The following is a 12,878-nucleotide window of genomic DNA, read 5'->3' as shown; positions in this document are numbered from 1 at the left end:
CCCCCCCGTGTCTCTCCGTGTCTCTCTCCCTGTGTCTCTCCGTGTCTTTCTCCCCGTGTCTCTCTCCCCGTGTCTTTCTCCCCGTGTCTCTCTCCCCGTGTCTCTCTACCCGTGTCTCTGTGTCTCTCTCCCCGTGTCTCTGTGTCTCTCTCCCCGTGTCTCTGTGTCTCTCTCCCCGTGTCTCTGTGTCTCTCTCCCCGTGTCTCCCTCACCGCCCGGAGCCAATCACCATCGGGCGGAACTAAACCTCCTCGGAACCTAAAAAATCGCGCGGGCGTTCAGCTGCGCCGCGTTTCCTGCGGACTCGGACCCTTGACTCTGGGACAAGATGGCGGCTCCCTGTGAGTAGTGACCCCGGCGACTTTAACTCAGGGAACGACTCAGAGAGAGACTTAGGGGACGACTCGGAGAGAGACTCAAAGAACGACTCAGGGAACGACTCAGAGAGAGACTCAAAGAGAGACTCAAAGAATGACTCAGGGAACGAATCAGAGAGAGACTCAAAGAACGACTCAGGGAACGACTCGGAGAGAGACTCAAAGAACGACTCAGGGAACGACTCGGAGAGAGACTCTGGGAACGACTCAGGGAACGACTCAGAGAGAGCCTCAGATAGAGACTCAGTGAACGACTCAGTGAACGACTCGGGGAACGAATTGGAACGATTCAGAGACTCAGAGAGTGACTCGGGGAACGACTCAGAGAATTACTCATTCAGAGGACGACTCGGAGAACGATTCAGAGAGAGAGAGACTCAGGGGACGACTCAGAGAGAGACTTAGGGGACGACTCAGGGGACGACTCAGGGGGCGACTCAGGGAACGACTCAGGGAACGACTCAGGGAACGAAACGGAGAACGACTCGGAGGACAACACGACCACACCACAGATAACTCAGAACCACATGGCCACTACAGTTACGCAATGACGCAGTTAGTCACAGTCACAACACCAGTCGCATTAGCACAGAAAGTCACACGGAGACCACAATCACACAGACACCACAGACACAGACAAAGATCCCCCGTATAGCCTTAGACTGTAGAGGCAAGTGCTGTTAGCGAGCACCTATGAAGGCCGGAACGGCACACGAGGGGGTGGGTGGCCAGCATCACGCCCAGCCGCCTTTGTCTCCCCAGTGGCGATGTTTACACACCGCACCAGGTACTCATTTGAGGCTGAGCCGACCTAGGGGAGGCCCGGAATTGGTTCAGATAATCGTCACTGGGTGTTTGCCGTGAGCGGGAATCGAACCCGGGTCGCCAGGTTCGTAGCACAGCGCGCTAACCGCTACACTACCGCCCCACAGAGACCACCGTCACACCGTCACACCCTCGCCACATCGTTAGCTCGGATGCAGGCTCCACGGCTTCGACTGCGTTCTGCATCCCAGTTGCCTTCATCGCCTCCCTCAGTTCTGCCACTCGCACGGCCCTGTGAAGCCACTGTGATGTCACCTAATCTCCCCCGCTCCCTGTCTCTCTCCTCTCTCTTCTCTCCCTGTCTCTCCTCTCCCCATCCTCGTCTCCCCGTGTCCCCTGTCCCTCCCTGTCTCCCCATATCCCCGTGTCTCTGTCTCCATGTGTTCCTGTGTGTTTGTGTCTCCCCTCCAGTGCTCCGCGCTGTCCGTGCTGCTGCTGCTGCCACCCCTTCGTCTCTGTGGTGAGAGGCGCTTTCGGGCCACTCGGCGGTGAACGTCAGAGCCTGGGGGGGGGGGCTGGCTGGGGGGCAAGGGGGTGGGTGTGTATGTTGATGTGTGTACGTGTGTACATGTGTCCGGAAAAAACAACCTCCTGCCTCCTCGGTGGTGCCGGACGTTAACGATGTGGTGAATGCGTGCAATGCCATGGAGGGAAGGCCAATTCTATTCGGCTTTTCCCCTCTTGCAGCCACCACAGCCGCCATTGGGGGCTCTGGATGGATGCGAGGGGGTGGTAACCCCTCCACCTTCAATACATGTACCACTAAAACACGTGCTAAAAATCCAACTAAGCTTGTGCCGGAGGCCTTGGGGGCGGGGGGGGGACAGGCGTCTATGACGTCTCCTGGCCAAAACCCATTTGGCAGAACCAGGAATCTGAATCCTTACCCTCGGGGTTCCTCCAGAAATAGCAAAAAGTCACTGCGAGTGGCCACGTGGAATGTTCAAACGCTGGCTGTGGATGTGAGGCTGCCACTCCTCTGTCGGGAGCTGGACCAGTACTACCTGGATCTTTGCATTATTCAGGAGGTCTGGTGGACTGGCTCTGGTTCCAGTCATCATGAGAGGTGGATAGTACTCTACTCGGGGCAGAAGACTGCCAAACAACAGGGAGTGGCTCTTTCTGAACAAAAGAATGAAGGGAGTGTGGGAGCGTGACTTTGAGGTGTAGGAAGCTGTACGCCCCAGGCTACTGTGGGCTCACCTTCCCTTCAACCAGATGCGAGGTGAGGTGGTGGTTACTTATACCCTCACCAAAGATGAACTTCACTTGAGGGATGCAGGCAAGGTCGATGATTCAGATGCCTTCTATGACTTGTCAGGTGCTAGCTAAAGTGGCTCCTCGGGATAGAGTCATCTTGTTGGGTGACTTTAATGCCAGAATGGGTCATGATTCTGGCACCTGGGCTGGAGTAATTGGAAGGAATGGGCCAGATCAGCTCAATAACAATGGTAGGAGGCTGCTAAACTTCTGTTCACACCATGAACTTGTAATTACCAACACACTGTTCTGGCATCGCCACATCCACACGACATCATGGATGCATGGCGGGTCCAAGCAAGAACATCTGGTGGACTATATAGTGATGGAACACCAGGACCTACCGTGGAGCTGATCTGCCCACTGACCATCGACTTGTCATCTGTAAGATGCCTGCCATTCTTCCACTCCGGTGGTGATTGTACATCCAGGACCCCATTCAAACCCACAGCGGCCTGATCTCAGCTAGCTGAAGAAGCTCTCTCTGGTGTGGACCAATCAGTTTCAAAGACAATGCATATATTATCAGAGTATGTTATTAGTTTGCATTCTGACCACAAGTATTGTGGTTAACGCACACATGATTCCCTTTGAAATGTTTCATTTCGGTGTTTTAACATCGTAACACCTGTTTTGTTGCCAGAAAAAAAGGGGAAAACCTCTTCTCATGTTTTGGTACACTGGCAAAGGAGGTCCCATGATGATTGCAAGAAGTCGTCACCCCCTGTGAGTGGTTGGCTGAATTGCGATCGGGTGAGGAAGTACAAAAGGCGACCCAGAGCCTGAGACCAGGAAAGGTGCCAAGCAGAGATGATCTCCCAAGTGAAATGCTGATGGAGGGTGGCGTTTGTGCGCAGACTGCCCCATATGACAGTCTGGACCACTGGATGGGTTCCGTAGGGTTGGAATGATGCCCTGGTGGTCCCCATCTTTAAAAAGGGGGACCACACAGACTGTAACAGCTACAGGGGCATCTCCCTCCTCAGTGTGCCCGGAAAGGTCCTGGAAAGGATTATTCAACATCGCCTTGCCAGGAACCTTGAGGAGAGGCTTGCGGAGCCCCAATGTGGTTTCAGGAAAGGGCGGTCCTGTACAAATGCCATATTATCTGTTCTTCTACGATAGCCGAGGTGTAGGGAATTCCAACAGGACCTACATATCTGTATTTTGACCTGGTTAAGGCCTATGATACCATCAATAGGGCTGGGCTTTATGTTGTTTATCGTGCTTTCGGAGTCACTCACTCTCTGCTCAAAATAAGGATTATTCAACATTACCTTGCAAGGCATGCTAAGGAGAGGCTTGCGGGACCCCAATGTGGTTTGAAGCCAGGGCAGTCCTGCACAGATGCTATATTTTTTGTCCGTCTGGTACAACAGATGTGTAGGGAATTCCAACAGGACCTACATCTCTGCTTTATTGACATGGTCAAGGCCTATGATACCATACCTAGGCGTGGACTCTCATGATGGTGGGCAGATGTTCGTAAAACTATGTGGCGATTCCCTGTTCACATTGGTGTGCGAGAAGGATTATTTAAACTTTTTTTCTGCCATGGAGTTCATGAAGCCTTCTATGGCCGTACCGGAGGAATCTCCATCGAGTACAGATACAACGGGAGGCTGATCGATGCCTGGGTGCAGTCAAGGGATAGCTTCCGTGTTGGTCAACTATGTTATGTATGCTGATGATCTGGTGAATACTGCTCACTTCGAGAAGGAATTGCAGGCGCTGTTACTGAACCTGGAGCATGCCATTAAGAGGTGGGGCCTTACTATCAGACCCACCAAAACTAAGCACCTGCCTGAGTATGTTGTGCCATCAATCACTCCACCCCTCAGCTCCCCATTGGTGATGGAGCAGTTGTGGAGAGATTGAAGCATTTTCCATACCTGGGCAGCATACTTATGACCAACTCAGGTTTGACAGCAAATGTTTCAATCTGAATCAGTTGGACGGAATTATATTTTCATCGGCTGCGCAATGCTGTCTAGAAGCTCCCTGGTCTGTCGCTCTGCACAAATCTTTGGGTTTTCTCGGCCACAGTCATGCCCTTTCTTCTATACGCTTGCGAAACGTGGACTCAACCTAGTGGAACATCTTCGTTAGTTATAAACATTTGGGCTTTCATGCCTACAATCCATCCTGAGTTTAACCAGGCTGTATTGTGTGAGGAGCTCACAATGAAAAAAAAAATATGGACAAAGTCCCATCGGTCAGCTCCTCCGGCAGGCAAGGCTGCATTGGCTGGGTCATGTAGCTCACATGCCCAGCCACCGCATGCCTAAACAGCTTTTGTTTTGCCAGATAGAGGGAGCTAAATGGGCGCGGCACAGGCGAGAGAGCAGATGGAGTGATGTGGCACAAGAGGATGTGTAGCTGAGTGGACTTGCCGATGACTGGTACCAGTGGTGTCAAAATTGGCCTCTGTGGAGGAGGCTCGTGAAGGATGCTGCTGGGCAGTTGGAGGCAGTCGCCCTCCAGCAACAACGCAGGGCAGCAGAGCGACACTCACAACAACGAGCGGAGTGCCGGGCGGATAAAACACAGCAAGTTGGCACTGTCAGGGGCACAGGTGGTGCATCAGCCAGTCATCTCAGTCAATCAACCCATGGCAACTGCAGGGTCTGTTCCGTGACCTCCTGCCAACGGGCGTTCGACATTTCACATGGCCTTAACGTGCACTTAACCTGGCACAAGTTCCGTAGTGATGTCACTGCCACCTAAGCTCGAATGGTGGTTGTTGTGTGTGTGTGTGTCCGTGCATGTGTGTACGCTGATGCCTACGTGCGTGTACACGCCGGCCTTCATAGTTGCTACTCGCTAACACCACTTGCCGCAACAGTCTATATGGGGGATCTTTATCTTTGTGCGTGTGCAGGCATGCTCCGGGCATGCGTGGGGCCGGCTCGTTGGCGTCACTGCCTCCGGCCACCGTCCCCTCGAGCCGCGGGGAGTTTGTGGTGACTAAGCTTGACGACCTCGTCAACTGGGCCCGCAGGGTGTGCCACTCACCCACTCACTACTACACTACACACTAAACTACTACACAGTCCCTCCAGAAAAACGCGGAGTTTTTTGGTGATTGTTGCGGGCAAAAATCGTTGATTATGCGGCACGTTTTCTTAAAAAATGCGATGGAATATGCGGGATATTTATGCAATTTTATGCGATTAAATTGCGGGAACTTGCAAAAATTGCGGGAACTTGCAAAAATTGCGGGAACTTGCAAAAACTGCGGTTTGATGAAAAAGAGAAAAAAAAGTGATTCCCCCAACACCCTATTCACTAGGCTACTACTTTAATGTAAAGAGTCATTTCTTATTACTTCCTATGATAAGCAAGCATACTACATCACAGAAAGTGCTGGGAATATTTAAGTTCTCATCTTGTTTTATTTCAGACCTTAACAAACAGATGGCTCAAACTTACAAAACATTGAGTCGAACAAGTTCTGTAGCTTTACAAAATGAATATGCTACAACTTCTGTAAAAATGAATAAATAAAATATTAAAAAATAAAATGTGTGCTTCCTGTTTTACAGAGGTAGCTATACAAAACAGACATCTTCTGTTAAAATAAGTGTTTTCAGTGCACAGTAACGTAAGCAATACAGTAACAGTACAGTCTTACAGTAATGTAAATTTACATACTACTAACAAAAAAGTGCAATCTTACAACTGTAAAGTTGCATAAACTCCTGAATAAAACTAACTACGTAGCCTCTAACACTTCATAACGTTCCCATGGCAACAGGGGAAATGGCTGCGCTTGTGTGAAGTAAACGCAACATTTTTCAACTTTCTGCTAAGATATATGTGACTTTTTGCAACGAAAATGCGGGGATTATGAAATCATGCAAGCCCGCATATTTTGCGCGCGGAAATCTGCAATTTATGCGGCAAAAGTGCGGCGTATTTGAAAAAACGTGCCCCCCGCATAAATATGCGGACTTTGGCTGATTTTGCGTGGAATCTTGCGATCGCATAATCGCGTTTTTCTGGAGGGACTGACTACACTAATACACTTCACACTAAACTATACACTACTATACGCTACACTATGCACCACTACACTACTATACACTACTACACTATACACTACATTACTACACTATACACTACACTGCACTACTACACACTACACTACTATACACTACTGTACTACACTATACACTACATTACTGTACACGACACGATACACTACTCGACACTACTCCACTCACTACTACACTATACACTACTATACTATACACTACTATACTATACACTACTAGACTATACACTACACTATACACTACTATACTATACACTACTCTATACTATACACTACACTATACACTACACTATACACTACACTATACACTACTATATTATACACTACTATACACTACACTATACACTACACGAGTATACAGTACTATACACTAAAAAACAACACTACTACACTATACACTACACAAGTATACACTACACTACTATACACTACACTATACACTACTCCACTCACTACTACACTATACACTACTATACTATACACTACTATACTATACACTACTACACTATACACTACACTATACACTACTATACTATACACTACTATACACTACACTATACACTACACTAATACACTTTACACTACACTATGCACTACTACACTACATTACTACACTATACATACACTACATTACTACACTATACACTACACTATACACTACTACACACTACTATCCACTACACTACACACTACGATACACTACACTATACACTACTACGGCTGCCCGTCTGGCTACGAACCTGGCAGCCCGAGTTCAAGTCATGCTCACGGCCAACACCGGCGGCGATTATCGACTCAGCCTCAAATCAGTACCTGATGCGATGTGTAACCATGGCCACTAGGAAGAGAAACGTGGCTGGGCGTCGTGTTGGCCACCCACGCCCCTCTTGTGCCGTACCGGCCTTCATAGCTGCTTGCTAACAGCACTTGTCCCTACAGTCTATTAAGGCTATATTGGGGATCTTTGTCTTCTTCTATCTGAATACCTGTGTATGTGTGTGTACGTTTGTGTATATGTTTGTACGTGTGTGTACTTTCTTACAGAGCTCACTATGGCCCATGACGTTTGGCCTGGCGTGCTGTGCGGTGGAGATGATGCACATGGCCGCCCCGCGCTACGACATGGACCGGTTTGGCGTCGTGTTCCGTGCGTCCCCGCGCCAGGCGGATGTCATGATCGTAGCCGGGACACTCACCAACAAGATGGCGCCTGCCCTGCGCAAGGTACGCACGAGTGGGGGGGACGATGTGACGGGGAAACGCACGGGGAGAGATGTGGGGAGACGCGGCGTGGGGACGCGGGGAGAGACGCGGGGAGACGCGGCGTGGAGACGCGGGGAAACGCACGGGGAGAGACGTGGGGAGACGCGGCGTGGGGATGCGGGGAGAGACACAGGGAGACGCGGGGAGAAACAGGGAGACACGGGGAGAGACATGAGGAGATGCACGCGGAGACGCGACGGGGAGAGGCATGGGGAGACACGGGGAGAGACACGGGGAGATGTGGGGAGAGACGCAGGGAGACACGGGAAGAGGCGGGGAGAGACATGGGGGGAGACGCACGGGGGGAGATGAAGAGACACGGAGACACGGGGAGACACGGAGAGACACGGGGAGATGTTACAGGGAGACCCAGGGAGAGGCGGGGAGAGGGGGAGATGCGGCAGGGAGAGGCACGGGGAGACACGGGGAGACATCGGGAGACGCAGGGAAAAACGGGTGGTGGTGATTGTGTGTGATGGTGATTATTGTGGGGAGCGGTAGTGTAGCGGTTGGCGTGCTGCGCTATAAACCGACGACCTGAGTTCAATTCCTGCTCACGGTCAACACCACCACCCGAGACAATAATTTGAACCGGTCCTGGGCCTCTTCTAGGTCGACTCAGCCTCAACTGAGTACCTGGTGCTGTGTGTAAACATCGCCACTGGGGAGACAAAGGCAGCCTGGGCGTGGTGCTGGCCACGCACCCCCTGATGTGCTGTGCCGGCCTTTGTCGGTGCTCGCTAACAGCACTTACCCCTATAGTCTGTTAAGGCTATACGGGGGATCTTTGTCTCTGACAGTGATTGTGTCTGTGGTGTATCTGTGTGTATCTGTGTGTGTGTGTCTGTGTGTGTATCTGTGCATGTATCTGTGTGTGTGTGTCTGTGTGTATCTGTGTGTGTATCTGTGTGTGTGTGTCTGTGTGTGTATCTGTGTGTGTATCTATGTGTGTGTGTCTGTGTGTGTGTGTCTGTGGTGTATCTGTGTGTGTGTGTCTGTGGTGTATTTGTGTGTGTGTGTGTCTGTGTGTGTGTCTGTGTGTGTGTCTGTGCGTGTGTCTGTGTGTGTGTCTGTGTGTGTGTGTCTGTGTGTCTGTGTGTGTGTCTGTGTGTGTGTCTGTGTGTGTTTGTGTGTGTATCTGTGCGTGTATCTGTGTGTCTGCAGGTTTATGATCAGATGCCTGAACCTCGCTGGGTTATCTCCATGGGAAGGTTAGTTTGTGAGTGTGTGTGTGAAAGTTTGTGTGTGTATCTTCGTGTTTTTGTGTGTTCATGGGAACAAGAGTGAGTGAGTAGGTGTGTCTGTGTGGGTGAGTATGTATGGGTGAGTGTATGCGTGGATGTGGGTGAGTGGGTGCCTCAAATATTGGAAGAGGAAGTCACCCCCTGTGAGTGGCTGTCTGAGGTGCCATCTGTTGAGGAAGTACTGAAAGGCATCGGGCAGTGATGATCTCCCAAGCGAAATGCTGAGGGAGGGTGGCGTTTGTGCACTTGCCCTACATGACATCATACCAACAGTCTGGACCGCTGGACGGGTTCCGGAGGACTGGAAGGATGCCCTGGTGGTCTCCATTTTTAAGAAGGGAGACCGCACAGACTGTAACAACTACAGGGGCATCTCACTCCTCAGTGTGCCGGGAAAGGTCCTGGCAAGGATTATTCAACATCGCCTTGCCAGGCACGCTGAGGAGAAGCTTGTGGAGCCCCAATGTGGTTTCAGGAAAGGGCGGTCCTGCACAGATGCCATGTTTTCTGTCCGTTTGCTACAGCAGAGGTGTAGGGAATTCCAACAAGACCTACATCTCTGCTTTATTGACCTGGTCAAGGCCTATGATACCATCAGTAGGCTTGGGCTCTGGGTTGTTCTTCGTGCTTTCGGAGTCCCTGACCCGTTGCTCACGATCATTAAGGACTTTCATGATGGTGAGCAGGCCCGGGTAAAACTACGTGGCCGGAGTCGGAGCCATTCCCTGTTCACTTTGGGGTGCGACAGGGATGTCCTCTGGCTCCAACTGTATTTAACATCTATTTCGACCACATAGTTCGAATTTCCATCTGGTACAGATACAATCGGAGGCTGATCGATGCCCGGGCGCGGTCAAGGGATGGCTCCCTATTGGTCAACCACATTATGTATGCCGATGACCTGGTAATTGCGGCTTACTCAGAGGAGGAGTTGGAGGCGCTGCTGCTGAACCTGGAGCTTGCCACTAAGAGGTGGGGCCTTACCATCAGCCCCACCAAAACGAAGCACCTGCCTGGGTATTTTGTACCATCGGGCACTCCATCCACCCCCAAAGCTCCCAATCGGTGATGGGGCAGTTGTGGAGAGAGTGGAGAGTTTCCCATACCTAGGCAGTGTGCTCATGACCGGCTCCGGTTTAACAGCAGAGGTCTCACTCCGAATCAGTCGAGCGGCATTATCTTTTATCGGTTGCATAACGCTGTGTGGTTGCTACCTGGTCTATCACTCTGCACGAAGCTTCAGGTCGTCTCGGCCACGGTCATTCCCTCCCTTCTCTACGCTTGCGAAACGTGGACACCCCTAATGGAACATCTTCGACGGTTAGAAACATTTAGGCTGGCCTGCCTACGATCCATCCTGGGTTTAACCAGGCTGGATTTTGTAAGGAGCTCACAAATCCTTAAAAGATCTGGGCACATTACCATCAGTGAGCTCCCGCAGGAAAGGCTGCATTGGCTGGGCCATGGAGCATGCATGCCCAGCCAACGCATGCCCAAGCAGCTTCTTTTTGGCTAGATGGAGGGGGCTTAATGGGCACGGCACGGACTGGAGAAGAGATGGAGTGATGCGGTTCGGGAGGATATGAAGCTGTGTGGACTTGCCGAACACTGGTATCAGCGATGTCAAGATCAGCCTCAGTGGAGGAGGCTCGTGAAGGATGCTATTGGTCAGATGGAGGCAGTCGCCCTCCAACAATAACTGAGGGCAGAGGAGCGACGTTCACAACAGCGAGCGGTGTGCCGATGGTGCATCGGCCAGTCATCTCAGTCAGCCAACCCGTGGCACCTGGGCCTGTCCCGTAACCCCCTGCCAGCGGCCATTCGACACTTCACGTGACCTTAACGTGCATATCGCCACTTAGTGGCGAATATCGGTTGTATATATCTATGTTTGTGTGTGTGTGTGTGATTGGTTGTGTATATCTGTATGTATATATCCGTGTGTGTATATGTCTGTGTCTGTGTGTGCTGGTGTAGCTGTGCCAATGGAGGTGGCTACTACCACTACTCTTACTCAGTGGTGCGTGGCTGTGACCGCATCGTCCCCGTTGACATCTACGTGCCCGGTGAGGCTCCTGACACGCACGCACATGCACACAGACGTACGCGCACACACAAAGATCCCCCGTATAGCCCTAGCAGACTGTAGGGGCAAGTGCTGTTAGCGAGCACCTATGAAGGCCGGAACGGTACACGAGGGGGTGGGTGGCCAGTACCACGCCCGACCGCCTTTGTCTCCCTAGTGGCAATGTTTACACACCGCACCAGGTACTCATTTGAGGCTGAGTCGACCTAGAGGAGGCCCGGGACCGTTTCAGATAATCATCACTGGTGTTGGCCGTGAGCGGGAATCTAACCCGTGTCGCCGGGTTCATAGCGCAGCGCGCTAACCGCTACACTACCGCTCCCCACACACACACACACATGTACAAAGACAAAGATCCCTGGTATAGCCTCAACAGACTGTTGGGGCAAGTGCTGTTAGCAAGCAGCACCTATGAAGGCCGGCACGGCACACAAGAGGGTGGGTGGGTGGCCAGCAACCACGCCCGGCCACCTTTGGCGATGTTTACTCACCGACCGGTTCAGATACCACTGGTGTTGGCCGTGAGCAGGAATCGAACGTTCACACACATATACATACGTATACACACAACAACAACAGCAACCGCCATTCGCCACTAAGTGACGGTGACATCACCACGGTGCCTGTGCCAGGCTATGTGCACGTTAAGGCCACGGGAAGTGTCGAACGCCCGCTGGCAGGAGGTCACTGGACCGCCCCTGTTGCCCTGGTTTGCCTGACTGAGATGACTGGCCGATGCACCACCTGTGCCCCATATTGTGCCAACAATGTTCGAACACATGCACGCACACATGCACGCGCACGCACCCACACACACGCACCATAAGCACACACACACACGCGCGCGCGCACCACAAACGCACGCGCACACACGCACACACGCACAAGCGCACACACACATACCACACGCACGCGCGCGCACTCACGGCCGGTCCGCAGCCGATCCCAATACTGAGCTACGTAGCTCTTTTTCAGAAGCCTTGAGCTGGCTACCACCAACCATAGCTCGACCAAGTGGGCATGCGTCTGCGGTGTGCGTGGTGTGTGCGCGTGTGTGCGTATGTGCATGTGGTGTATGTGTGTGTGCACAGTGCGTGCATGTGGTGTGTGCGCGTGGTGTGTGCGTGCGTGTAGTGTGTGCGTGCGTGTGTACGTGTGGTGCGTATGAGTGTCTGGATGTGGGGAGCGGTAGTGTAGTAGCGGTTAGAGTGCTCCATTACGAACCCGGCAAACCGAGTTCGATTCCCGCTCACGGCCAACACCGGTGACGATTATATGAACTAGTCCTGGGCTCCCCTAGGTCGACTCAGCCTCAAATGAGTACCTGGTGTGGTGTGTTAACTTTACTGCTAGGCGGCTGGGCGTGGTGTTGGCCACCCACCCCCTCGTGTGCCGTGCCGGCCTTCATAGGTGCTGCTCGCTAACAGCACTTGCCCCTACAGTCTGTTAAGACTACACGGGGGATCTTTGTCTTTGTTGTGCTCGTGGTCTCCAGGCTGCCCTCCCACAGCGGAGGCTCTCCTCTACGGAGTGCTGCAGTTGCAGAAGAAAATCAAGAGGCAGAAAGTGATCCAGATGTGGTATCGGAAGTAGACAGCCACCACCACCGTCACCACCGTCACCACCGTCACCACCATCAACATCTCCATCGCAACCGCCGCCTCCACCATCGCTGCTACCACCGCCACCACCGCCACCACCGCCACCACCGCCAGGACCACCACTGCCACCGCCACCACCGCCACCAGGACTGCCAGAATCGGCGC

General features: G+C 52.2%; 1 protein-coding gene across 1 annotated transcript; it reads left to right on the top strand.

The window, feature by feature from the left end:
- The first annotated feature begins 235 nt into the window (after positions 1 to 235).
- LOC133359785 (NADH-quinone oxidoreductase subunit B-like) lies at positions 236 to 12,845 on the top strand. Its single transcript, XM_061578314.1, has 7 exons — positions 236 to 341; positions 1,614 to 1,662; positions 5,344 to 5,464; positions 7,564 to 7,743; positions 8,947 to 8,993; positions 11,004 to 11,092; positions 12,608 to 12,845. Exons 1-7 carry the CDS (start codon positions 329 to 331, stop codon positions 12,703 to 12,705), a joined length of 597 nt encoding a protein of 198 aa, XP_061434298.1. The 5' UTR covers positions 236 to 328; the 3' UTR covers positions 12,706 to 12,845.
- Positions 12,846 to 12,878: the final 33 nt, after the last annotated feature.

The sequence above is a fragment of the Lethenteron reissneri genome, chromosome 66 (genome assembly GCF_015708825.2).
Source record: "Lethenteron reissneri isolate LAM-NWPU_2019-01 chromosome 66, ASM1570882v1, whole genome shotgun sequence".
In the NCBI taxonomy this organism is placed as follows: Eukaryota; Metazoa; Chordata; class Hyperoartia; order Petromyzontiformes; family Petromyzontidae; genus Lethenteron; species Lethenteron reissneri.
Note: the sequence above shows the minus strand (reverse complement) of the source record. Positions and strands in the feature narration are given on the sequence as shown.